The following is a 26,055-nucleotide window of genomic DNA, read 5'->3' on the forward strand; positions in this document are numbered from 1 at the left end:
GCAGAAAGTGAAGAGGAACTAAAAAGCCTCTTGATGAAAGTGAAAGAGGAGAGTGAAAAAGTTGGCTTAAAGCTCAACATTCAGAAAACGAAGATCATGGCATCTGGTCCCATCACTTCATGGGAAATAGATGAGGAAACAGAGAAAACAGTGTCAGACTTTATTTTGGGGGGCTCCAAAATCACTGCAGATGGTGATTGCAGCCATGAAAGTAAAAGACGCTTACTCCTTGGAAGGAAAGTTATGACCAACCTAGATAGCATATTCAAAAGCAGAGACTACTTTGCCAACAAAGGTCCATCTAGTCAAAGCTATGGTTTTGCCAGTGGTCGTGTATGGATGTGAGAGTTGGACTGTGAAGAAAGCTGAGTGCCAAAGAATTGATGCTTTTGAAGTTTGTTGTTGGAGAAGGCTCTTGAGAGTCCCTTGGACTGCAAGGAGATCCAACCAGTCCATTCTAAAGGAGGTCAGTCCTGGGTGTTCTTTGGAAGGAATGATGCTAAAGCTGAAACTCCAGTACTTTGGCCACCTCATGTGAAGAGTTGACTCATTGGAAAAAACTCTGAGGCTCAGACGGATTGGGGGCAGAAGGAGAAGGGGATGACAGAGGATGAGATGGCTGGATGGCGTCACTGACTCGATGGACATGAGTCTGAGTGAACTCCAGGAGTTGGTGATGGACAGGGAGGCCTGACGTGCTGCGATTCATGGTTTCACAAAGAGTTGGACACGACTGAGAGACTGAACTGAACTGAACTGACTGAATCCCCAAAAGTGTGTGACGCCAGATAAAAAGGTTTCAAATTAAATGCGTTTTCTTCAGTGGCAGATATTAAAATTAACGTCATCATTAAGAGATAGACTGGGAGCTTGGAGTTGGTAGACGCAAAGTATTACACTTAGACTAGATAAACAACAAGGTCCTAATGTATAGCATAGGGAACTATACTCAGTATTCTGGGGTAAGCCATAATGGAAAAGAAGTTAAAGAAAGGAATGTATGTATGTGTATAACTGAGCGATTTTGCTATACAACAGAGATTATCACAACATTGTAAGTCAACTATACTTCAATTAAAAAATAGAATAAGATAGATGCTAAAAAATACTTAACATTCTTAACCAACCTTCCCAACTTTTAATTTATTAGGCCATTATTTTACCAAATAAAACCAAAGCTTTTAAAAAAGTTAATATCATATTTAAAATTATATTCTCTATTTATTTCAATACGACTTTACCAATACCTTTTTTCCAATGAACAGGACTTCTGGAGACTTTTCAAAATAATAATGCATTACTTGACCAAATTCAGAAGTGTCTAGAGGCATATTTAGAATCAAAAAGAGTTATCTTTCCAAGGTAAGTTTATAAAGCTACCAACAACACTTTTAGTAGTTGAGTTTCCATGAATTTGTGAAGATATACTTTAAAACAAACTATAACCTCAAAATATCAGGGGACCAAAAAGGGAAGCAGGAAATATATTTCATAATAGCAATGTAGCTCATCTCTGGATTGGGGCATGTAAGTGTCAAGGATAAAGATACAGTGTTTGGTTTAAGTGGGTAGGTGCTGGAAGAACTCTTGATCACAGCACCGTTTCACTGCTGGGTGTGTATGTGTGCACCTGCATGTGTACATGTGTCCACAGATGTATCAGTAAAATGTTAGAGACCTTTGTTGCCTGAGCTGGTTTCTTCAGGCTAATTGATGGCCTAAGAGGGTCACTGTAGAAGTTATCTAAAAGGTCATTTCACAAATTCCAAATGAAATTTTTTACTCATCCATTCATTCCAGAAACATACCAGATGTTTTGCTCAGTGTTAAAGATATAAGAAGAAAAGGCCAGATCCCTGCTCTAATGGAGCTCGTGGTTAGCATGTGGACAGTCATGTAAATACACCGTTCCGGTGCGATTATGTACAAACAGACTATGACTACCTGATGATCACAAGAGCTCCAGACTTCATTCATTGGGGCACATTGTACTGCAACATAGACAATATCACAAAATGTTCATCTTTTGTGGATTTTTCCTGTTAGCTGTAGAAGAAATGGCTGATAAGTTCTGTCCAAGTGAGCCAGTGTTACACACTTACGTAGGTTATTTGGTTAAGAGGGTTTGTTTCTGGGTACCACGCCAGGGTATGTGTATGCATGAGACATCCAAGATCTGGAAGATTTGATTGAGTTCAACAGATTCAGGCAACACAAGAAAAGATAGAGGAATATGTTTGAGATGTGCCTTTTATTTCACTCTTAAATCAGTGGCTCCCAGCTTGGGTCTCCCCAGTGTACAGAGAAAATCTGTACACTACTTCTGATATTTAAAGAAACCTGGACACAAATTTACCTGTGATAATGCTGAACACCAAAAGCATCAGCTTTTATTTTTTCCTTTTGTTTAGAATTAACGTCAACTAGGTCTGCAGTGTTTATTAGGTCAAGAGGCTCTGTGCACCATTGATTTCACTTTCCAAGCCTTAACAAAGACAGATTATGAACCATATGAATTAGTTCCTGGGGCCACAAGTTAGGTCCTGGGGACACAAGAGGAATGCAGCATGGTTCCTGCTCTGTCAGGTTTCATAGTCAAATCTTGACAGTTGTCTGTTTCATTCGTTGAAAAGGGAGATGAATTATTCTGTATCTGGTAGGACTGATAGAGTGCAACCCCAAAACATCTTTATTTCTAAAGACTACCTCTGCATTCCCTACAAGGGGCTAGTTTCTTCCTGCTCAGAATCTTAAGCTGACCTCATGAATTTTCTGGCCATTCTCAGATAATAATGCCAAAAAAACCTCTTGTTGCCTTAACCCACTAAACAATCTGTAGTCGTCGAAACTCTGAAATTCTTTCAAAGTGAAAACATTTCCCTTCTCTGGCCCAGGCCTGTTGCAAGGCTGAAGCCTTTAGTGATGATAAGGATGTATAATGGTCAACCCTCCCTACTTCCTATTAGGTTTCTGGGATATCCAGGTTTGGGGCAGGGAAAGGAGGAGAGGCAGTACAGCAGGAGCAATCTGAGTTGGCTGGTACCCAACTGGCCCCCTGTCTCACATGGGGCCTTCCATGAGCTCATGAGATTCCTCCAGTCCGGAGGGATCTCTCATAGGCAGTTTCCTCCATAGGAGTGAAGTGTCTTCTCCAGCCAGACCCTCATCCCTCTCTCTCATCCCTCAGCATCCAGGTATGCCCCTTCTCCAGTTTTTTTTTTTTTTTCATAGAATATCTTCATGCCTTCAAATGGCCCTGTTGGGCAAGATCTAAGAAAATCCCCTGCTAGCTCACATCAGCACAGCCCACATGTGTGTAGTCACAGAATCAAATAAGCTTCCAGCAACCACGCATTCATCTATTCAACAAATTATGTATTGAATATCAGGTATATATGAGGTACAAGGCTGGATTCTAGGGAAAACAAATAATATAGCTTCACTTTAAGAGTTCAAAGCCAAGTAACAGACATGTGACCAAATCAGTATCATAGCAAGTGCTAGCATTTTTACAAATTTTATGAAAAATCTCTACCTTTTATGTACCAGGCACTAACTCCAGACGCTTGAGATGCAGCCACACTAATCTTTATCATAATCATATTTAGAGATGTGTGGCTTCCCCAGAAACCTAAGACCAATAGGTCCAGGAAATCAGTGGATGGGGAAGAGATGTGGGCAAGGAATTCATCTTTCATGCCTATATAAGGTTTTGCTTCAACTTCAAGTTACATTTTAAGTATATTCTTTAATCTAGATTTTACTTCTTGTCAAATGATGAGCTCTTGGAGATTTTGGCCCAGACACGAAATCCCCAAGCTGTGCAGCCGCACTTAAGGAAATGCTTCGACTCCATTTCAAAGCTTGAATTTGCTCTCCTGCCTCCTACTGAGGGAAAAATTCCTGGAATGGATGCAGAGCCAGAAAAGGTTTACACTAATGATATTTTAGCGATGCTATCACCAGAGGGAGAAAGGGTAAGGTATTCTTGTTAATAATTCTTTATGGGTCAACTTTGTTACTCTTCCAGGGTTGGAGAATGGAGATTTTATTCATCAGCATGCTAAGCATTCACCAAGTGCTACATGCCCTGGTCTTGGGCTGGCTCAACAATTTCAAAAATAACCATGATTAAATTCTTTCCCTCGAAGAATTCAAAGTCCAGCAGAGACATAGTCAAACAACTGAAAAGTCCCATACTAAATGTAATAACAGAGGCACGTGCTCTGTTCTTGGAAACAGGGTGGAAAGAACTGGAGCCAAGTCTTAACTCTCCACAAGGAGCAAAGGAGTAGCCTAGATAAGAGCTGGTTCTACTGCCTGGTCACCTGGATTCCACTCCCAATCTTTAATCTCAGCTATAAAATGAGGATTAGTAATAGTGCCCAATTAATGAGTTGCTGGGGATTTTTCAGGTGTTCCTGTATGTACATTACTTTAGAATAGTACCAAGCGGGTGCTATGAAGTATTAGTTGTCACTGTTTGACAGCAGGGTCTCCTAGGCTCTTTCTGCACAGTGCCTGGAATACAGTAGGCATCAACCAAGTGAATGCACTAGCAGACTATAGGGAACCAAGTGACATCACATAGGAGAATCACACACAAACAGACACACACACACACACAGAGGCAGCCAAGGAACATGGAGAGGAGACATAGAAGGGAGAGCACTCCACACAGACATGTCACTCGGGGAAATGCCAAGGATTTTAATCCAATTAGAACACAGTGGTATATCTATGGGATCAGCAAGAACCCATAGGCATTTCACTTGTACTATACAGGCACTCCAATGTTCATAGCAGCACTGTTTACAATAGCCAAGACATGGATGCAAACTAAGTGTCCACCAACAGATGGATAGATAAAGATGTGAATATATATATGTGTGTGTGAATATATATATATATATATAGTTGTTGTTCAGTTGCCAAGTCCAGTCCAACTCTTTGTGACCCCATTGACTGCAGCACATCAGGCCTCCCAGTTCCTCACCATCTCTTAGAGTTTGCCCAAGTTCATGTCCGTTGCATCAGTAATGCCATTCAGAGTAATGGGATATTACTCCTTCATAAAAAAGTATAAAACTTTACCATTTGCAACAATATACATGGACCTGGAGGGTTTTATGCCAAGGGAAATAAACAAAGACAAATATTGTATATTCTCCCTTAATAGGGGATCTAAAAAATAATACATACTAGTAAATATAACAAAACAGAAACATTCACAGATATAGAAAACAAATTAGTTACCAGTGGGAAGAGTCAAGGAGGGTAGGGTATTATAGGGGTAGGGGATTAAGAGGTACACACTACTAGTACCATATATAAAATAAATAAACCACAAGGAAATATTGTACAGGGCAGTATAACCATTAAAGTAATAACTTTAAATGAAGTAGAATCTATAAAAAATATTGAATCATTATGTTGTACTCCTGAAACTTATAGAATATACCTCAATAATTTTTTTTACTTGACCTAAATTGATTCTCTGGCAAAAGACTTTGCTCATCACTAGTGCAGAAGAGAGAGGAAAGACCTAGGCCAGGATTCAGGGAAGACAGGACATGTAAAGCGAGGGTAGAATACATGAGCAGACTCTGGAGCCCAGATAACCAAGGCAGGCACCCCACTCCAGCGCTCTTGCCTGGAAAATCCCATGGGTGGAGGAGCCTGGTGGGCTGCAGTCCATGGGGTCAGGAAGAGTCGGACACGACTGAGCGACTTCACTTTCACTTTTCACTTTCATGCATTGGAAAAGGAAATGGCAACCCACTCCAGTGTTCTTGCCTGGAGAATCCCAGGGACGGCGGAGCCTTGGTGGACTGCCATCTATGGGGTCACACAGAGTCGGACACGACTGAAGCAACTTAGCAACAGCAGCAGCAACAGCAAGTCATTGAAAGTCCAAGAAATAAATGTGAAAAAGACTGAAAAGTGTCAATTGGAGTGAACAATTGGGAGAACACTGGTCACCTTAGGGGCTTCCCAGGTGGCTCAGTGGTAAAGAATCCGCCTGCCAATGCAGGAATCACGGGTATGATCCTTGGATTGGGAAGATACCCTGGAGTAGGAAATAGCAACCCACTCCAGTATTCTTGCCTGGAAAATTCCATGGACAGAGAAGTCTGGCAGGCTGCAGTCTGCTTGTGTCCAAAGAGTCGGACACTACTGAGCACGCACCCACCTGATCACCTTAATAACCTGACCAGGTTTAGAGGAATGGTTGGAGCCAAAAATCATATGGCCGCAGGTAGGCAAAGAAAGTGGAGGAATTCATTGAGCACACATAAACTCCTCTTTGGGCTTTCCTGGTAGATCAGACAATAAAAAATCTGCCTGCAATGCAGGAGACCATGTTCCATCCCTGGGTCAGGAAGATCTCCTGGAGGAGGGCATGGCAAGCCACTCCAGTATTCTTACCTGGAGAATTCCAGACAGAGGAGCCTGGTGGGCAGGATACAACTGAGCAAAGAGTTGGACACAACTGAGTGACACACACATACACACACACACATGGCTCCTCTTTCCACACAGCTGAGTCACACACACACACACACACACACACACGGCTCCTCTTTCCACACAACTGAGTCACATACACACACACATGGCTCCTCTTTCCAAGAGTTGGCCCCAAAGGGAAGCCGTGAAATAACGCACCAAGTAGAGGTGGGTAGCGGAGAAGGCAATGGCACCCCACTCCAGTACTCTTGCCTGGAAAATCCCATGGACGGAGGAGCCTGGTAGGCTGCAGTCCATGGGGACACGAAGAGTCGGACATGACTGAGCGACTTCACTTTCACTTTTCACTTTCATGCATTGGAGAAGGAAATGGAAACCCACTCCAGTGTTCTTGCCTGGAGAATCCCAAGGACGGGGGAGCCTGGTGGGCTGCCGTCTATGGGGTCGCACAGAGTCGGACACGACTGAAGTGACTTAGCAGCAGCAGCAGAGGTGGGTAGGTACTTCCCTAGAGGTTCCTTAGCTAAGACTCCATGCTGCCAATACAGGGGGCCTGAGTTTGATCCCTGGTTGCCTGGAAAATCCCATGGACAGAGGAGCCTGGTAGGCTGCAGTCCATGGGGTCGCTAAGAGTCGGACACGACTGAGCGACTTCACTTTCACTCTTCACTTTCATGTATTGGAGAAGGAAATGGCAACCCACTCCAGTGTTCTTGCCTGGAGAATCCCAGGGACAGGGGAGCCTGGTGGGCTGCCGTCTATGGGGTCGCACAGAGTCAGACACAACTGAAGCGACTTAGCAGCAGCAGCAGCAGCAGCAGGGAACTAGATCCCACGTGCCACAACTAAAAATTCTGCATGAGGCATAGCCAAACAATTTTTTTTTTTTAAGTAGAAGTGGGTAAAGTGAGAGTGGAATATCTATAGAAAGTTTCAGTGTCTGTGGCCACGCTGCCGTGTTTACCGAGCTCAGGATTCTGTTAGGGATGTATGGAGGATGTTATCACCTCTCTGATTACCTCCCAGGTGAGCCTGGGGAAAGGCCTAAAGGCCCGAGGCAACGTGGAGGAGTGGCTGGGCAAAGTGGAGGAAGCCATGTTCACGTCTCTGCGCCGCCTGTGCAAAGCCGCCATCGCGGACTATCTGAGGAAACAGAGAACAGTGTGGGTGGTCGCAGGCCACCCTTCTCAGGTAACTTAGGCTCCTTTAAATCTCTGCCTCTGCATCTTACTCGGCTGAGAGGAAGCCCACACTGAAGGAGGGTGTTTCCCCGCAGGTGATCCTGACCGTTTCTCAAATCATGTGGTGCCGCGATTTGACGGAGTGTTTGGAAAAAGAAGAGGGGAATCACTTAGAGGCCCTGGAAGATTTTGAAAAAGTGAACTTTGAGGTGAGATTATGGGCAGGTCAATATCAGACGTATGGCTCGGCAAGATAGTCCCAGTGCCTACTTCGGAAATTGTAAGGCTCTTCTTGTAAGGATAAAACAGTGACAGGTTACTAAAAACTTGCTGCATCTTTCTAATATTGACGAGAGAAGTCAGAAACATTACTGAACTAAATGATTAGCCTCCGTTTTGTAAATCATAGAAATCATGAAGTGTCATTACGTCATTATGTCACATAAACAAAAATGTTTCTGAAAGCCTGTACTCTGTATTTTAATCAGGGATCACAGAATGAATTGTTAAAGGCTCTATTTCAACTATGTATGAAATAAATATATATTAACCAATAAGACTGAATAGTTTTTAACTGTTAAAAAAAATTGTAAGGCTCTGAGATGACATCCAAAGATTTGGAGTGCTCACAGAAACTCTCTCTGGTCAAGTTTTCTCAGCAATACTCTCCTGATGTTTGCATAGTAGTTATGTGTGTGGTCAGTTACTTAGTCATGTCTGACTCCTTGTGAACCCATGGACTGCAGCTCGCCAGGCTCCTCTGTCCATGGGGATTTTCCAGGCAAGAATGCCAGAGTGGGTTGCCATGCCCTACTCCAGGCGATCTTCCCAAACCAGGGATCAAACACAGGTCTCCCGCATTGCCATATTTATATGAATACTTTTAGAAATAGAAGAAAAAAAACAATTCAAAAGGAAAATGTCAGAATTATCAGGGTTTGCCAAGTTTAAGGAGAAATGGTATACTGGATCCTGATGTCTCTCCCAGAAGTTGATATGATCCAGGAAAACCACAGGATTTGTGCCATTTCTGTTCTTAAGCCCAACACATGCTTTTATACTGTTTTATAGAACAGGCGTGATCAATAAAGTCATAAGATTGAATGAATTACCACTCAAGTATTCTTGTCTGGAGAATCCCATGGACGGAGAAGCCTAGTAGGTTACAGTCCACAGGGTTGCAAAGAGTCGGACACGACCCATCGACTTCACCTCACCTCACCATGATATTTGCATAAACTATCTTGATTTCTGCCCTCTTTCCAAGGAGTTATAATTATAGAAATAACTTCCCTCGGGTAATCATGTACTAACATTATAAACGAATTTTTTTAAAAAGCCCTAAAATATTAAAAAAAAAAAAAAAAGATTGAATGAATTAAATACCATTCTACACAAATTTTTGAGCTATCCTTAGAAAATGCAGCTTACAGCGGGGCCAGATCTTCAATTCCAAATTCAGTTCTACTTCCAAGCAATGTTGCAGTTGTAAAGACTCACCCTTAGGGAGTGTTCTGGTGGTCCAGTGGTTAGGACTCTGCTCTTGTACTGCAGGGGACACGGCTTTGATTCCTGGTTGGGGAACTGAGATCCTGCATTCTGCATGGCATGGCCAAAATAAGTTTTTTTAGAAAATCACACTTAGAAAAAGCAAGAAACAGCTTCCTTGAAGTAAAAGAAAACTCTCTTATAAGAGTCAATAGAATTTCATCTCAGAGAGCTCCAGAGAGAAGACTCACTAAGGAAAGTCCCACTGATCTCTTTACAGAGGTGACCCTTGATCAGGATCAGCCTGAGTGAAAATTCAGCCAGTCAAGGTTTTCAGCGTCACTGCCCTTCTTTGAAAAAGATTTAACGACTTAACGTGAATGCTTTTGGTTCATCAGCCATTGGCTTGGTTAAGCTGCCTGAGTTTTCTGAATATCCCAAAATAAAAGAACCTAGCCCAATAAATGAGAAGCACTACCTTAATCACATTTAATTTTTGAGGAGGACAGTCTTCTCTGGAGACATCATCACAGGATGGTTAAGAGCTTTCCTCAAGGCAGATGTCTACCTAAGTCTCATTTTTGCCACTTTGTTGACTGTGACTGCCACTGTTACTTACCCTCCCTGACCTTCAGTTTCCTCCCACGTGAAATAGCAGTAAATCTAGTATGTACTTCACAGAAGTCTTATTGGAATTAAATAAGTTAAACTGTTGTCATATTTGGTCACAGAATTACAGATTTTTATGAAATTTGGAATAGACATTTGTCAAAACTGTCTAATTTTTAAAATATTAATAAATTTGTCATCTTTATATTATTTTATGTTATATTTTCTTGGCAGTGCCACATGGCACATGGGATCTTAGTTCCCCAACCAGGGATTGAACCTGCACCCCTTGCATTGGAATCACAGAATGTTAAACACTGGACCTTCAGGGAAGTCCTAAAACTATCTAATTTTATAGATACTTAGTTTTATAGATAATTCTGGCAAATATCTATTCCAAACCTAATAGTAAAAAGATATACATGTAAACTGATTTTTGAAAATTAACGATCACATTTTTTTTCTTTTGTAGAGATTAAATGCCCTGGCTGCAATAGTCCGAGGCACTCTTCCTAAATTACACAGAAACATCATAACTGCCTTAATTACTATTGATGTACATGCAAGAGACATAGTCACTGAACTTGTTCAAGCCAAGGTAACTGTTTCATTCAAATAAAATCATATGTTTCTTTCTAAAATGAATGCATCTACCAAGTGTATCATTGTCGTCACTTATGTAGGTGCAGGTAGTTGACTCCTTTGACTGGCAGAGACAGCTGCGCTATTACTGGGATGTAGACCTGGACAATTGTGTGGCAAGGATGGCACTCTCTCAGTACACCTATGGCTATGAGTATTTAGGTGCATGCCCAAGATTAGTTATTACTCCTCTCACGGTAAGTTACTGACCGTTAGGTTCATGACTGCTTTTTTCCCCCACCATAATAGTTCTGAAACATTTCTAAGATTAAACCTTGAAAGAATTTGCTGTGAATACATCTTCGTATCGCAGAGATTTATTTACTCTATTTGATCATGTGCCTGAATTTTTTAGTATGTTTCAGTTGCTCTAGAACATTTTGCGAGTGAAGTTAAGTCAGAAAGAGAAAAACAAATGTTACGTATTAATGAATATATATAGTATCTAGAAGAAAATGGTACCAATGAACCTACTTGCAGGGCAGGAATAGAGAAGCAGATGTAGAGAATGGACTTGTGCACACAGGGAGGGAAGAAAGGGTGGGATGAATTAAGAAAGCAGCATTGACATACATTTTACTGAGTGTAAAACAGATAGCTAGTGGGAAGCGGCTGTGTAGCACAGGGAACTCAACTTGTTGCTCTGTGATGATCTAGACGGGGAGGAGTGGGATGAGGAGGCGGCTGAGAGGGAGGATCAAGAAGGAGGAGATTATATATATATATAGTTATGAGTAATTCACATTGTTGTACAGCAGAAACCAACATGACATTGTAAAGCAATTATCCTCCACTTAAAAATGTATTTAAAAAAATAAATAACAACCCTCTTGCTGTAGAAACAACTTACAAATTTGTGACCAGTGTCAGTTCCCTTCAATAATGACAATTTATCCATTTCTTCAGGATCGCTGCTACCTTTGCCTCATGGGGGCTTTGCAGCTGGACCTGGGAGGTGCACCAGCCGGTCCTGCTGGAACTGGGAAAACGGAGACCACCAAAGACCTCGCAAAAGCCCTTGCCATCCAGTGTGTGGTCTTTAACTGCTCTGATGGTTTGGACTACAAGGTACAGTCTTGGCGTATGAATGCTAACATTAAGTGCTTCATGTGGCTTTCTCTGTTTGCAGTGTGACACAGCAAAAGAAGGAGAAAAGGGGGTGATGGCAAACTGGGGAAAACTAGTGGGGCCAGGAATGATTGAAGTGGAATAAATAGAGCAAGGGAGACTAGTCAACAAAAGGCAATCTGAGTGGGCCAGGTAGGAATCAAGGCCAGGATTTGTCAAATTGTGGTAAAAATGAGGTATAAAACAGAATAGCAGGGAGATCTAGGAACAAGGAATAAGCTTACAGGAAGAGAAGAGTAAGGACTTCTCTGGTGGTCCAGGGGCTAAGGCTCTGTACTCCCAATGCAAGGGGCCCTGGGTTTGATCCCTGGTCAGGGAACTAGACTCCACATGCCACAGCTAAGATCTGGTGTAGCCAAATAAATAAATTAATATTAAAAGAGAGATGAGCAATTCAGAGTTGTGTATTAAAAATGAAATGCATAGAAAGTCAGAATTCAGGGAAAGGTTTTTTCATTGAGTAGTTCTCAAACTTTTTGATCACAGGACCTTTTTACGCTCTTAAAAATTATTGAGACCTCCAAAGAGTTTTTGTTTATATGTATGAGTTATACCTGTTGATATTTTCCATGTTATAAGTTAAAATTGATGCATCTTAAATATTTACCTGTTTTAAAATAACCATAATCAATTATTACATGTTAGCATAAACAAATATTTTGAGAAAAATAACCATTTTTCAAAACAAAAAATTTAGTGAGAAGAGCGACACTATTTTATATATTTTTAAATCTCTTGTTTGGTATAATGGAATATGGCCAGATTCCATATGGGGGAATATCTGCTTCTGCATCAAATCTTTTGAGATATGTTATTTTGATTGAAGTATTTGAAGAGAAATCTAGTCTTACACAGATATACACACTAAAAGAGGGGAATAGGCTAATAGCTTCTTCAGATAATTGCTGATATTCTTCTTTGAAACTATGCCAAAACTTGACAAGTGGCAGTTTCTTAAAGATTACTTGTGATGTGGAAACTGAAACAATATACTGAGAAAAACTGAAACATTTTCATATTCTGTTCTCTCCTGAGAGAATGAGATTGAAAAGGCAAATAACATTTTAGCATTATAATGAGTCCTTTGACCTCACAGACCCCCTAAAAGAAACTCTGGGACTTGCAGCGGTCCCCAGATGACACTTTAGAAACTGCTGTTTTAGCATCAGTTCAGTTCAGTTCAGTCGCTCAGTCGTGTCTGATTCTTTGTGACCCCATGAATCACAGCACAGGAGGCCAGGCCTCCCTGTCCATCACCAACTCCCAGAGTTCACCTAAACTCTTGTGCATTGAGTTGGTGATACCATCCAGCCATCTCATCCTCTGTCATCCCGTTCTCCTCCTGCCCCCAATCCCTCCCAGCATCAGGATCTTTTCCAATGAGTCAGCTCTTCACATGAGGTGGCCAAAGTATTGGAGTTTCAGCTTCAACATCAGTCCTTCAAATGAACACCCAGGACTGATTTCCTTTAGGATGGACTGGTTGGATCTCCTTGCAGTTCAAGGGACTCTCAAGAGTCTTCTCCAGCACCACAGTTCAAAAGCATCAATTCTTCAGCGCTCAGCTTTCTTTATAGTCCCAACTCTCAAATCCATACGTGACCACTGGAAAAACCATAGCCTTGACTAGACAGACCTTTGTTGCCAAAGTAATGTCTCTGCTTTTTAATATGCTATCTAGGTTGGTCATAACTTTCCTTCCAAGGAGTAAGCGTCTCTTAATTTCATGGCTGCAATCACTATCTTCAGTGATTTTGAAGCCCAACAAAATAAAGTCAGCCACTGTTTCCACTGTTTTCCCATCTATTTGCCATGAAATGGTAGGACCAGATGCCATGATCTTAGTTTTCTGAATGCTGAGCTTTAAGCCAACTTTTTCACTCTCCTCTTTTACTTTTATCAAGAGGCTCTTTATTTCCTCTTCACTTTCTGCCATAAGTGTGGTGCCATCTGCATATCTGAGGCTATTGATATTTCTCCCGGCAATCTTGATTCCAGCTTGTGCTTCTTCCAGCCCAGTGTTTCTCATGATGTACTCTGCATCAGTTCAGTTCAGTTCAGTTGCTCAGTCGTGTCCGACTCTTTGCAACCCCATGAATCACAGCACGCCAGGCCTCCCTGTCCATCACCAACTCCTGGAGTTCACTCAGACTCACGTCCATCGAGTCCGTGATGCCATCCAGCCATCTCATCCTCTGTCGTCCCCTTCTCCTCCTGCCCCCAATCCATCCCAGCATCAGAGTCTTTTCCAATGAGTCAACTCTTCACATGAGGTGGCCAAAGTACTGGAGTTTCAGCTTTAGCATCATTCCCTCCAAAGAAATCCCAGGACTGATCTCCTTTAGAATGGACTGGTTGGATCTCCTTGCAGTCCAAGAGACTCTCAAGAGTCTTCTCCAACACCACAGTTCAAAAGCATCAATTCTGTGGCGCTCAGCCTTCTTCACAGTCCAACTCTCACATCCATACATGACCACTGGAAAAACCATAGCCTTGACTAGACGGACCTTTGTTGGCAAAGTAATGTCTCTGCTTTTCAACATGCTATCTACATATCTATACTCTGCATAGAAGTTAAATAAGCAGGGTGACAATATACAGCCTTGACGTACTCCTTTTCCTATTTGGAACCAGTCTATTGTTCCATGTCCAGTTCTAACTCTTGCTTCCTGACCTGCATACAGGTTTCTCAGGAGGCAGGTCAGATGGCCTGGTATGCCCATAGCATGTTAATGTCTAATTGAGAGAGTTGTGTATCTCCTGAAAGATGTGGAGCAGAGATCCCCAACCTTTGGGCCATGGACTGGTACCTCCTGTCATACCAGCAGTGGCATTAGATTAGAAATTAAGTACAATAAATGTAATGTGTTTGAATTGTCCTGAAACCATCCCCCCTGCCCAATCTGTGGAAAAATTGTCTTCTTCTAAATCCATCTCTTGTGCCAAAAAGATTGGGGACCACTGGTGTAGAGGACCTTCAGAAAAAGACAAAGGTCATTCCTGGCAACTTCCCAACTTCCCAGTTGGACATGGGGGAGGAGAAAGACTTCTCAGTGACACTGTGCCACCTCCACCTCTCCATCCCAATAGGACAGGTAGATGTGGATGCCTCTTCCAGGATCAGAAACCAGAGAAGCACAAACCAGCTGTCAGTTCCCACAGAAGTAGCTGATAACAGAAGCAGTTACTGACATTAGACATTAGTCCTTTCGTGGACTTTTAGGAAGTATACATGAAGGGAAAGAGAGCTTCCAGTGTGCCCCAAATATATTAGCGTTGAGTTCTGAAACTAGGGGAACCTGTATGTCATGCTAAAACGGCCTAGGGAATAAAATTAAGTCCCTTTTTAAAGTAATAAAATTAAGTGATTCTAAGAGAGAGAGCTGTAGGGACCCACCTTTATTGGAAAATGTCTTTTCCCCCTGCTTGGAGTCCTACTTCTGCTCACTTCAGCGTGAGTGGTCAACAGAGATGGTAGAGACTGTAACGTCACTCTAACAGAGACACATTTCATTTTCTTCTTTTTGTCTCCTGTTGACCATCAGTCCTTGTATACCATTGAAAGCTCTTCCATGAGCAAGTTGTGACTGGATGACCAGTTATCATTGTGAGCTTTCTCTCCTCTGTCCCCTGGTTGGGGATTTAAGATCCTACAAGCTGCTCAGCCAAAAAAGAATGCCAGCTTGGTCTTTAACTGTTCCATTGTTCAGTCCATCTATTTCATTTTTGTAATCTAGGTTCTATTATAGTTACATTCCAAGGATTGTTTCTTATCTCTGGCTCTTTTTTTAAGAGCTTCTTGTTTTATACTATAGTAATGTAATGTCCTCTAAAATCTCTCTGAGAATTCCATTTGAATTTTTAAATTTTTTCTTTTGTCCCCCAAATTACCTCCATTTTCTTCAGAGTTGCTTATTTTGTTTATTTTTCTTCTCTCTTTCTTGATGTTGATTATTCTTAAATGTCTGTTGATCTTTACTTCTTAGTTCATAAGCGTGGATGGGGGACTGAGTTGATCATTTAGAATAACTTGTTTCACCCCTGCTTTCAATGAAAGAGCTCCTGTGATCTCTGTGAGAGTGTAAGATATTTGGCTGGCCAGCTTCCCCATAGAAGGTGTGGGCATGGGCAGCCAGGAAGCCAGAAACCTTTTATAAATACCAAAATAACAAGGATTTTTTTCTACAGTAGTAGAATTCAGTGGGTTTCACTCATGGATGGAGCCGTCTGTCCTTTTGACTCTCAGTTGAGTAATGTGGAGGTCTGAAGTTATCTGTCTTTTCTCTGCTTTTGTTATCTCCCAAGCCTAATGTCTTCTCCCAGTATCTCCTGATGTCTCCCAAAGACAGATCTCACCCTTTCTCAACAAGGCAGTCCTTGGATATTATTCTGGAGGGAAAATTCAGCAACGCCAGCCTCAAGAGCCCTGTTTACTCTACATGGAATGAGGAGAGAGAAGCACAGAGAAAGGCAGGGCCCACAAACCTGATCACTACAAATACTCACCTTTGACTAATTTCCAAGGATTGCCCTGGGACCTTGTCTGCTTTCCTTGCATGTATTGCTGATGGGTTCAGAGTTTCTTGGAGACCTTCCTTATGGCTTGGGCTGAATTCTGCGCTTCTCAGCTGAGTAATCGGTATTTATGAACTTTCCATCTTCCCGATATTTTTTCAAAACTTGCTTTCTGCTGCTGGTTTTCCTTTCCATTATGTTTTCATCAGGTAGGTGCAGGTACAAATGCAGACACAGAAATGGAGAGAGTTCTGTGTTTCATACATCGTCATTTCAGAGAAAGGGATGTTATCCCTATGTGCTCAATTGACCACCTTGAAACAAAAAACCATTAGCTCTGTTTTCAAAGAGATATGATGGTGTGGTATGATGCAATATTTGTACTAATGCTTAATCCAAAATTCAAATCTCTAAAGGAACTTTCCTCAGTAGATAGCCACAGGTATGTATTCATTCTCCTGAACCACTAGGATTCTGCTGTAGAAGAAACTAACCACCATTACATTACCCTGTGTATGGGCTTCCCATGTGGCACTAGTAGTAAAGAAGCTGCCTACCAACACAGAAGATGTAGGAGATGTGGGTTCAATCCCTGGATCAGGAAGATCCCCTGGAGAAGGATCTTCCACAGCAATCCACTCCAGTATCCTTGCCTGGAGAATCCCATGGACAGAGGAGCCGGGTGGGCTACAGTCCATAGGGTTGCAAAGAGTCAGACATGACTGAAGCAACTTAGCATGCTCAAGTGACTGTCCTTCTGCTCAGTTGTTCCTGCATGTTGCCTGCCATGTGTAGTACCTGGTAAAGATGACGAAAGTCTCCATCAGCAAAGTTTTCAAGGTTTTCTTAAGTTATTAAGTGTGTCTATTCTATGTGTCCGGAGAAGGCAATGGCACCCCACTCCAGTACTCTTGCCTGGAAAAGCCCTTGGACGGAGGAACCTGGAAGGCTGCAGTCCATGGGGTCACTGAGAGTTGGACACGACTGAGCGACTTCACTTTCACTTTTCACTTTCACGCATTGGAGAAGGAAATGGCAACCCACTCCAGTGTTCTTGCCTGGAGAATCCCAGGGACAACAGAGCCTGGTGGGCTGCCGTCTATGGGGTTGCAAAGAGTCGGACACAACTGAAGCAACTTAGCAGCAGCAGCAGCATTCTATGTGTCAGTTTCTTTGAGAAACTGTATTTACATAAGTGAATGAGGATTATGAAAAAGTAGGTCATAATAAAAAGTTTCAAATCATTCAGAGAGTAGCAAAAAGATTTCCTCCAAGAAAAAGGAGTCTTCTCTGCCATAGCCCAGGAGTCACAGAAAGCTATTGCTTATTTGCAGATACCACCTCTTATCTTTTTAATACCTCAGAATTTAACTTTGGGAGTTCAACTCTACAGTACCGAGCTGAGTGGCATTCTTTTGATTTCAGATGATGGGACGCTTCTTCAGTGGTCTGGCACAATCAGGAGCCTGGTGCTGCTTTGATGAATTTAATCGAATTGACATAGAAGTTTTGTCCGTCATTGCTCAGCAGCTCATTACCATCAGGAATGCCAAAGCTGCAAAGGTAAGAAGCTGGGCATAGATATCATGTTTCTAGCCCGCAGATATCATGTTTCTTAAGTTCGTAGTAGTCCTGTCTAGAAAATATCATGGACAGAAGAGCCTGGTGGGCTACAGTCCATGGAGTCACAAAAGAGTCAGACTCAACTTAGCAACTAAAGAATAAGAAGTTCATAACGAACTTATATCATGTTGCATTTTAGGAAGGACAGTGCTAACTTTGGCCTATCTAGTCCATGTTTCCAGTGTCATCGGTGAGTATGCAGCAGTGGAACTGAGTTGGGTGAATTAATTGCTCATCCAGGCAACACAATAAACAACTATATGGCAGACACTGTGCTGGAACCTAGGGGTATAGAGTTGGTGAAACTCAGTCTGTGCCCTCATGGAACCCTCTTATTCTTTGCTCCCCCAACACACACACATGCATGTTTCTACTCCCTTGTTCTTCTGTCCTCCACCTCTTATTTTCCTCTTATTTTTCTTGTTCTTGCCTTTGACATTGATTTCTCTGTTCTGTTTCTCTATTTCTGCCTCTTCTGGACTCTACTGCCTTCCTCACAGCCCCTAGTCTCAGCCTGTTGCTGGTAAAAAAATGAGAGAGGGGTCCTAGGTCCAGAAGTCACTGGACGGGAAAAGCCAAGGAGTGTAGGGACAGATGAAGATATTAGGGTGGCTCAGATATGCAGATGACACCACCCTTATGGCAGAAACTGAAGAGGAACTAAAAAGCCTCTTGATGAAAGTAAAAGAGGAGAGTGAAACAGTTGGCTTAAAGCTCAACATTCAGAAAATGAAGATCATGGCATCCGGTCCCATCACTTCATGGGAAATAGATGGGGAAACAGTGGAAACAATGTCAGACTTTTTTTTTTTTTTTTTGGACTCCAAAATCACTGTAGATGGTGACTGCAGCCATGAAATTAAAAGATGCTTACTCCTTGGAAGGAAAGTTATGACTAACCTAGATAGTATATTCAAAAGCAGAGACATTACTGTGCCGACTAAGGTCCATCTAGTCAAGGCTATGGTTTTTCCAATAGTCACGTATGGATGTGAGAGTTGGACTGTGAAGAAGGCTGAGCGCCACAGAATTGATGCTTTTGAATTGTGGTGTTGGAGAAGACTCTTGAAAGTCCCTTGGACTGCAAGGAGATCCAACCAGTCCATTCTGAAGGAGATCAGCCCTGGGATTTCTTTGGAAGGAATGATGCTAAAGCTGAAACTCCAATACTTTGGCCACCTCATGTGAAGAGTTAACTAATTGGAAAAGACTCTGATGCTAGGAGGGATTGGGGGCAGGAGGAGAAGGGGACAACAGAGGATGAGATGGCTGGATGGCATCACTGACTCAATGGGCGTGAGTCTGAGTGAACTCTGGGAGATGGTGATGGACAGGGAGGCCTGATGTGCTGCGATTCATGGGGTCGCAAAGAGTTGGACATGACTGAGTGACTGAACTGAACTGAACAGTATTTAAAATTTGTTTTAGCCCCTTGGAGCATGTTCCTGAAGAAGGATTTTGTGCTGGAAGGTGATGGCAGTGAAGGGTAGGACCAAGCCCCCCACCATTCTGTTGTGTTGACCTTGCAAAATTATGGTCAATGAGGGCACCAAAGGGCAGGCGGGTATTCAGCAGGTACAAACCAGAACAACCTTGCGAGTTGTTTAATTTTTAAAATTATTTTATTTTAGTTATTATTTATTCTTTTATTTTATTATGACTGGGCCAAGAAGGAGGAAACACCTGGGGCAAGGCAGGGGCAAGGAGGCAAACAACAGGAAATACTTAGCCCAGAAGAGAGAGAGAGTGTGTAGGACAAAATCAGGATGAAAACATTCCCAACAATAGGATTCAGTAGTTTTTGCTTAAATGCACGTCACACAAGTTTTGTACTCAAGCAGTAATTATGAGGAAGAGTTTACAAATATATGGCGAAGTGTTAACTTATATCTTCTCTTTCTTTTCAACAGCTCTCTAGATTCATGTTTGAGGGGCGAGAAATAAAGTTGGTTATGACTTGTGCAGCCTTCATCACAATGAATCCTGGATATGCAGGCAGAACTGAGTTGCCAGATAATTTGAAAGCCCTGTTTAGACCCTTTGCAATGATGGTTCCAAATTATGCCTTGATTGCAGAGGTGAGCTTCACACTATAAAGCAGCAAAACTTTAAGCTTGTTTCTTTTATTTAGTATTTGATTTCTATCATGGTAGAAAGTTTCCATTATGAATGTACTCTGGCCAAGGTTATACAGTATTATTTCCTCTTAAGTGTGTAGATATGATTGTTACCACTTAGAATGGTGTGTGTGTGTGTGTGTGTGTGTGTGTGTGTAACTGTTATATCCCCAAAGTCCAGTTTGCATCTGGAATATTGTAAGCCCTGAAAACTGGAGTAAATAAATGAACTCAATTAACCATTTCATTGGAATTTATCAGTTTGTCTCTCGGAATTAAAATGTCTAGATTATCCTAAAAAGACTATATTATTCTCACTTCTCTTGCTGCATTATTTTTTTAATTAGAGTCAAGGGGTGTTGAGTAGAAACAATACCAATCACTAATGATGAAAGACAGTGATTTGTTTCTAGTTTGTATCAATAGAGTAAAAAAAAAATAGCCATCATTAATAAGTTAATTATTTATGTTTATATTTGTTTCTTCTCTATCTATCTAGGAACCTTACTATTTAAACTGTTTTTTTGTTTGTTTGTTTCTTCATTCTAGCTAATAACCAGTATATTTAAATCTTATATGTATTTTTCTTGACACTTTTTACTGAGGTATAATTTACATATAGTAAAGTGCACAGATCATAAGGGTACAACTGAATGTATCCTTACATATGTATTCACCTGTGTGATCACCAAGACCAAGATATAGGATATTTTCAAGACTCTGGAAGGCCCTTCATGCTCAATGCTACAGTTCACAAGAGACACCACCTCTTTTAGAATGGAGTTTCTCAGAAAGCACATGTTACTCCCATGGCTAGTAAATTTCTGACAACAGCTAATTTAAAATATTCCTCTAAATGAAGTAAAAGTAACTGCCTAAGAATAGACCATGCCAAATCCTATCATTAGAAAAATTACAACTTTTAATAGTATTAATATAATGCCTACAGCATCTCATGAGTCTTGCAACACCCCTGCGGGTAAGATGGGGTGCTGGGCAGCTAAGACAGGTGGCGTCTTCACACTAGACCCTCTGAGGACAGGACAGTAAATGACTTGCTCATTGTCCAAAGCTGATAGAAAGAAAACCAGGCTTGAAACTCAGTCCAACATCATATTCACATCTCCTGTTTTGTCTGATTGTTAAATTACTCAGTAATCAATTGGAGAAATTTAAAAATCCAGTCTTCTGAAAGCTATTCCTATTGTTGTTACAGATCAAATAAATCAGGGTCTGTTGTCAGTAAGTATTTTTAATCACCTTCAGTGCCCAGAGTGCTGTGCTAATAGGTCGTGATAAAGCAATGAGCAAAACAGACACCAGCATGCAATCTCAGCACCATCTCGAATCTCATTCCAAGGCCAACTGCAGTGACTCGAGTAGATTATGCATTGAAAGAAGGGTCCACATACCCCTCCATGATCATCATTGGTTTATATAACCAAGAGCACAGAAACTTGTCAGAGGCATGGTGGCCTCCTAGGGCAGGAAAGAGGCTGCACATTTTTGTATAGCTTTATTTGACTCTCAGGGAGCCTATAGGGAAGGTATCACTGACTGTCAGATCAGGGAATTGCAAGTTTTGCTTTTATACTCAGGCTCACAACACCATCCAGCCTTTATGATGTGAATGTTTCACACTGGGCTCTGCAGCTCCTCAAACCAAACATAACAAGACCACATCTTCATCTATAGAAAGAGAGCAGAATCAATTCTCAGACATCCCTATGTAATATCCCACACCACTCTTACAGCAGAAAGTGAAAAAGAACTAAAGAGCCTCTTGATGAAAATGAAAGAGGAGAGTGAAAAAACTGGCTTAAAACTCAACATTCAAAAAACTAAAATTATGGCATCTGGTCCAGTCACTTCATGGCAAATAGATGGGGAAACAATGGAAACAGTGAGAGACTTTATTTTCTTGGGCTCCAGAATCACTGCAGATGGTGACTGCAGCTGTGAAATTAAAAGACACTGGCTCCTTGGAAGAAAAGCTATGACAAACCTAGACAGCATATTAAAAAGCAGAGACATTACTTTGTCAACAAAGGTCCATCTAGTCAAAGCTATGTACAGATGTGAGAGTTGGACCATAAATAAGTCTGAGTGCCAAAGAATTGATGTTTTTGAATTGTGCTGGAGAAGAATCTTGAGAGTCCCATGGACTGCAAGGAGATCAAACCAGTCAGTCGTAAAGAAAATAAATCCTGAATGTTCATTGGAAGGACTGATGCTGAAGCTGAAGCTCCAATACTTTGGCCACCTGATGTGAAGGACTGACTCATTAGAAAAGACCCTGATGTTGGGAAAGATTCAAGACAGGAGGAGAAGAGGACGACAGAGGACCGGATGGATGGATGGTTGGATGGTATCACTGACTCAATGGACATGAGTTTGAGCAATCTCTGGGAGATGGTGAAGGACAGGAAAGATTGGCATGCTTCAGTCATGGGGTTGCAAAGAATTGTGCACAACTGAGCGACTGGACAACAACCACCACCACTTGGAGAGATATAATACCTTAACTAGATTTTGAATGCATTGGTGTTATGCTACTGTGCTGTTATCAGTATAATATAATCAGGCATTGCATTATATTTTTTCCATTCTAGGTAATTCTATATTCCGAAGGATTTGAATCCAGTAAAATATTAGCAAGAAAAATGACCCAGATGTATAAGCTTTGCAGTGAACAGCTCTCTCAGCAGGATCACTATGACTTTGGCATGAGAGCTGTAAAGTCCGTACTGGTCATGGCTGGGTAAGAAACCAAAGTGGGCAAGAGTTGAGTTCCAAACTGTGTCATGCATTACTCATACATTTCATGAGTAATTCACAGATGGCTCTTAAAGCAACATGTTGTTGTTGTTCAATGGCTAAGTCATGTTCAACTCTTTGAGACCCCATGGACTGCAGCACACCAGTCTTCCCAGTCCTCTGCTATCTCCTGGAGTTTGCTAAAGTTCATGTCCATTGAGTCGGTGATGCTATCTTACCATATCATCCTCTGTTGTCCTCTACTTTTGCCTTCAGTCTTTCCCAGCAACATGATTAATAAATGTTAGCCACCACTGTTATCATTCTTACCTTGACACTCACCCTGCCACAGTGAAAGAGGGCATCTCTGTTCATCTCACAACAGTTCTTCCCTATGAGAACCAACATAGCTGCCGTTAAGCTTTGGCTAGCTTTTTTTTCACCTGAATGCATCCAGTATGGGTACATCCAGTATGGGTTTCAGCATATTAAAGGCTTAATTAACCACCATGAGCCAGGATGTGAAAGTGAAAGTGAAGGTCACTCGGTCATATCCAACTCTTTGTGACCCCACGGACAGTAGCCTACCAGGCTTCTTTGTCCATGGGATTCTCCAGGCCAGAATACTCGAGTGGGTTGCCATTCCCTTCTCCAGGGGATCTCCCCAATGCAGAGATCGAGCCCAGGTCTCCTGCATTACAGGCAGATTCTTTACTATCTGAGCCAACTGATGAGAATTAAAAGGCATTTACTTTGTCATGCACATACACAATTAAGTCATCCCCATCAACTGACAAAGCCTAAAGCATTCAGAGAAACTTCAGTTTTATCTTCAGTACAAGCGTATGTCCTAGACCCCCTCCTCTGTCACTACAGTCTGGTCCAATGCTGGGCTTCTTTCTAGTTTCTAGTGGCATGCACGCATGGTAAGTCGCTTTCAGTCGTGTCCAACTCTGTGACCCTATGGACTGTAGCCTGCCAGGCTTCTATGTCCATGGGATTCTCCAGGCAAGAATACTGGAGCGGGTTGCCATTTCCTTCTCCAGTGGATCTTCCCAGCCCAGGGATCGAACCCACCTCTCTTACATCTCCTGCATTGGCAAACGGATTCTTTACCCCTAGCACCATCTGGAAAGCTAGTAGAGCAAGAGCCTTTTCTCTTAAGGCCTTAGCGTCTCTCTTTATAACCTCTTGACACCCCTACCTCTCCAGAGTCTCTGAGGGAAATCTGTCTTTCATATGTTCCTTCCTATCAGGCGATGACTCTCTGGCTTAGATTCTATTTACATGGGGCCCCTTCTGCCTGGCTCCCATACCCCTGGCTTCTGCACAGATCACCCTGCCTTTCTACCCTCTGTTCATTCCTTCAACCTCTCAGATACAACATTTCTCCTCTTTACAGGATTGCCATTGAAGGAAGAAGGATACTGAGGAGTTCAGACATACTTGTACTCAGAGAACATGACTGCAACCCAGGGGCAAGACAGACAAATGAGCAGTCATCTAGATTAGACTAGTTAGTGTGTGAGGGCAACCGTGGTGCTGTGCCCTGGGGTTCACTGAGGTGGGTGGTGGAGGGAATTTTCTAGAAGAGGGAATGATTGAGCTGGGTTTCGAAGGAAAAATGAGAGCCAGCAAAAAACCATTCTGGGATAAGAGAAAAGAAAGTGACAGGGATCTGAACCATCATAATGTATTCAGAGAACTATAAATTCAGGTTGGATAAAGTCTGGATTGATAGGAGGTCCTTGAGAAAATGTCCTTATCATTCTCCTCAAGTCAAAGCAGCCTGTGCCTGACTTGTCCATGTGTTATTTTGGAGATGGACGCTGGGCATGCCAGGGAAAATGGTCCCATCCTTCTAGTAAGAATCAGCAGTGGGGTACCCTCCACAGCTTTCTGCAGGCAGAATCCCCAGTGCAGAGATTTAGAAAATCATGTTCAATATTATGTACTTGCAACGTCATCTGAATTATTCCTTTAAATTTAGGTCTTTAAAAAGAGAGAACCCAGACCTCAGTGAAGATGTGGTGTTAATAAGAGCTTTGCGGGACTCTAACTTGCCAAAATTCCTAACAGATGATGCTATTCTATTCAGGTAAATGTCTGGGTGTTACAGAGAAAGCATAGCTACTATGTAGAGGTGAAGGATAGTTTATCTTCAAACATGTCAGTCTCTAGCAAGGTTTTATCTTTTCTAGAGATACTTATTGTAATTTTTTAAATGCTAGTTTCAAATAAAGATACTAAAGTTTTAGCATCAATCCAATCATTTATTTTTTCAACATGTTGACCACCAAGCTGCATGCTATGCAAAGTAGCATTTGGTTACAAATTCCTGACCTAAGAGAAGTTCCAGACTCAAAAGAAGTAGATTGGGGTCTCAACACAGTGTGATTGCTTTTATCTATTTCTACTTTCATTACTGAGTTTTATGTTTATTCAAGTCATATATGTATGTGGTTTTAAAAATGAAATGCTGTTTTAAGTTACTCTCAGGGAAAACAACAGTTTCCTGCCCTTTACCAACTTCCACTTCCTAAAGACAATAACTTTTTAATTCATCTATTTGTCCTTTCATTTTCCTATATCTATCCATCTTTTGGTACCACATTTGTGTCATTTCATGACTTTTCCGTTTTAGATGTTGTTAAGTTACTAACAGAGAAGTGAAGATATGGACACACTTCTCTCCCCACCAACCCATCCTCTCTGGGTAGTCATGTGACAGTATAACCGGAGCTCAATATACAGGATTTCCATAATTTATTTTAGAGATATAAATATCACCCAAAGCTGAGCTATCTTTCCCTTGTTTATTAAAGTACCTTGCTTCTTATTTTTCCTGCATTTATTAATCTTGATTTTTGTTTTTTATTCCTTCATCAACTTTTCTATACCTCTATCACTAATTCATTTCAAAATTCTGCCAGAGTATAAATCTCCTAAAAACAAAAATGACCTTCAGTGATATACATCTGTCATCGTGGGATGTCTATTTATGACCTTACTGAGGATCCTCTTTGCCTTTGTCCACCATCAGATCCCCTGATTGCCAGAATATGTGTCTTTGCACTTTTCCAGAACACAGTGATGAAAATTCCTATATATTAATGATTGCACACTTATGATAGTGCTATAAGTGAGATTCTAGGAAGTACACTCCAGAGATCATGGGGTATGGACATTTTAAATTTAGATAGATCCTATCAGTACATCCTCCAAAGGCACTTTATGTTTATAGATACAAATTTATGAAAATGCACATCTCCTTTTATATGTTTTAGAGAGAGATACCAAATTAGTAGCCTATTTTATATACATTATTTTGTTAGTACCACTGAGCATCATTTCTTCTGTTCATTAGTCATTTATTTCTTCTGTTCATTAGTCATTTATTATTCTTAGAGCATTATTCTGTTGTATTCTTTTACCTAGCAATTTGTGAGAAATCATGAACTTTATCTGGTAAAACATTGGAAATATTTCTTTTAAGTATATAATTCACTCTAAGTTACGTGTAA

The 26,055-nt window shown here is 41.5% G+C and overlaps 1 protein-coding gene across 1 annotated transcript in view; it reads left to right on the forward strand.

Moving 5' to 3' along the window:
- DNAH6 (dynein axonemal heavy chain 6) overlaps window positions 1-26,055 on the forward strand; it is a 284,532-nt gene that overhangs the window by 92,747 nt on the left and 165,730 nt on the right. The window contains exons 22-32 of the mRNA XM_068975806.1: window positions 1,266-1,362; window positions 3,758-3,977; window positions 7,498-7,662; window positions 7,748-7,861; window positions 10,222-10,347; window positions 10,433-10,588; window positions 11,298-11,459; window positions 17,460-17,597; window positions 19,568-19,735; window positions 22,387-22,535; window positions 24,522-24,629. Of these exons, the coding sequence (XP_068831907.1) occupies window positions 1,266-1,362; window positions 3,758-3,977; window positions 7,498-7,662; window positions 7,748-7,861; window positions 10,222-10,347; window positions 10,433-10,588; window positions 11,298-11,459; window positions 17,460-17,597; window positions 19,568-19,735; window positions 22,387-22,535; window positions 24,522-24,629 (1,603 nt within the window). The remainder of the gene's footprint in view (window positions 1-1,265; window positions 1,363-3,757; window positions 3,978-7,497; window positions 7,663-7,747; window positions 7,862-10,221; window positions 10,348-10,432; window positions 10,589-11,297; window positions 11,460-17,459; window positions 17,598-19,567; window positions 19,736-22,386; window positions 22,536-24,521; window positions 24,630-26,055) is intronic.

Source organism: Capricornis sumatraensis, chromosome 1 (genome assembly GCF_032405125.1).
Source record: "Capricornis sumatraensis isolate serow.1 chromosome 1, serow.2, whole genome shotgun sequence".
Classification (NCBI taxonomy): Eukaryota; Metazoa; Chordata; class Mammalia; order Artiodactyla; family Bovidae; genus Capricornis; species Capricornis sumatraensis.